Source organism: Penaeus monodon, chromosome 33 (genome assembly GCF_015228065.2).
Source record: "Penaeus monodon isolate SGIC_2016 chromosome 33, NSTDA_Pmon_1, whole genome shotgun sequence".
Taxonomy (NCBI): domain Eukaryota; kingdom Metazoa; phylum Arthropoda; class Malacostraca; order Decapoda; family Penaeidae; genus Penaeus; species Penaeus monodon.
The window spans coordinates 2,820,320-2,821,395 of record NC_051418.1 but is presented as its reverse complement, the minus strand read 5'-3'; the positions used below and the strand labels follow the sequence as shown (position 1 = coordinate 2,821,395).

The following is a 1,076-nucleotide window of genomic DNA, read 5'->3' as shown; positions in this document are numbered from 1 at the left end:
GACTGATCCATCACTTTCCACCAGCTCTGCGTCGGATTCCCTTCGCCGGCGCCCTTTCCCGCCGCCAGCGACCCTTTGGTCCGATATTTCCGTCCCTGATCCCTTCCTGCCGCCTCGAAAGACCAAGTCTTTTCCCGACTCGCGTTCCCTTCCCTTCTTCTTAACTTTCCCGGTCGTCGTACCGCACGGAGCCCCGTACCCTACGTACCCACTGGACTCCCTTGTCTCATTCTCGTGAACATCTTAAAAATGATTTACTATCATCTGTGGTTCACTTTTACCTTTTGTAACTAATATCCTTTTCCCATCAGGTGTATACTTCATATTTCTACAGCCCCGTATTTCATTTCAAAATCTCACGTAAGCCTTTCTTGTCATCTTTACTACCAAATCTTTCCTGTAACAGCTTCACTGCATATCCCTGGGAATACCGTTATTACTTGAAGCCTTCCCTGCACCGTGTTTGCTCCCTAATTGTAACTCCATGTAGCCTTTGTGGCTCCTTGAAGCTTTACCTTACAACCCTTTCTCCCCCCCCCCCGCCCTCCATATCCTCCTTTCCTTTTCCAACGTCCTTCCTCCTTCCTAAACCTCCCTTCCCCTTCCCCCCACAACCCTCCCCCAGCACGCTTTCTCCGTCATCATCCCCCTCCCGTAAAGCTCTCACCCTCCCTCTTCCTCCCCTTCCCCTGCCCCTCCCCACTCCCCCTTACCCCCTCTAAACGCAGGTCGTCTCTCTCTGTACAGTCTGGCGGAGTACTCTCTGGTCTCCTGCAGGGCGGTGGCGAAGACGAGGTGGTGGACGTGGAGGGCGACGGGCCCTACGAGGAGTACGAGTGGTGCGGCCAGCGCCGCGTCAGGGTCTCGTCGCTGCTCAGGCCACAGACACACGGTAAGTGCTTTCTTACTTTTTATTTAGTCTATTTATGTATATACTGTGTATGCCTCTGCAATATTTCATGTATCAAAGAAGAGAACAGAAACCCTGTCACAGCCGATCACTAACTAGGAGCCGCTTCCTTCCTGCAGAGCACCACAGAGAGGGCGGCAGCGACCGCAGCGGAGATTCGGAGATG

The 1,076-nt window shown here is 53.2% G+C and overlaps 1 protein-coding gene across 2 annotated transcripts in view; it reads left to right on the top strand.

Moving 5' to 3' along the window:
* LOC119593869 (E3 ubiquitin-protein ligase RNF220-like) overlaps positions 1 to 1,076 on the top strand; it is a 6,351-nt gene that overhangs the window by 4,478 nt on the left and 797 nt on the right. For both annotated transcript variants that reach the window (XM_037942898.1, XM_037942897.1), the window contains 2 exons: positions 748 to 892; positions 1,030 to 1,076. The exon at positions 1,030 to 1,076 is cut by the window's right edge and continues 153 nt beyond it. In XM_037942898.1, the coding sequence (XP_037798826.1) occupies positions 748 to 892; positions 1,030 to 1,076 (192 nt within the window). The remainder of the gene's footprint in view (positions 1 to 747; positions 893 to 1,029) is intronic.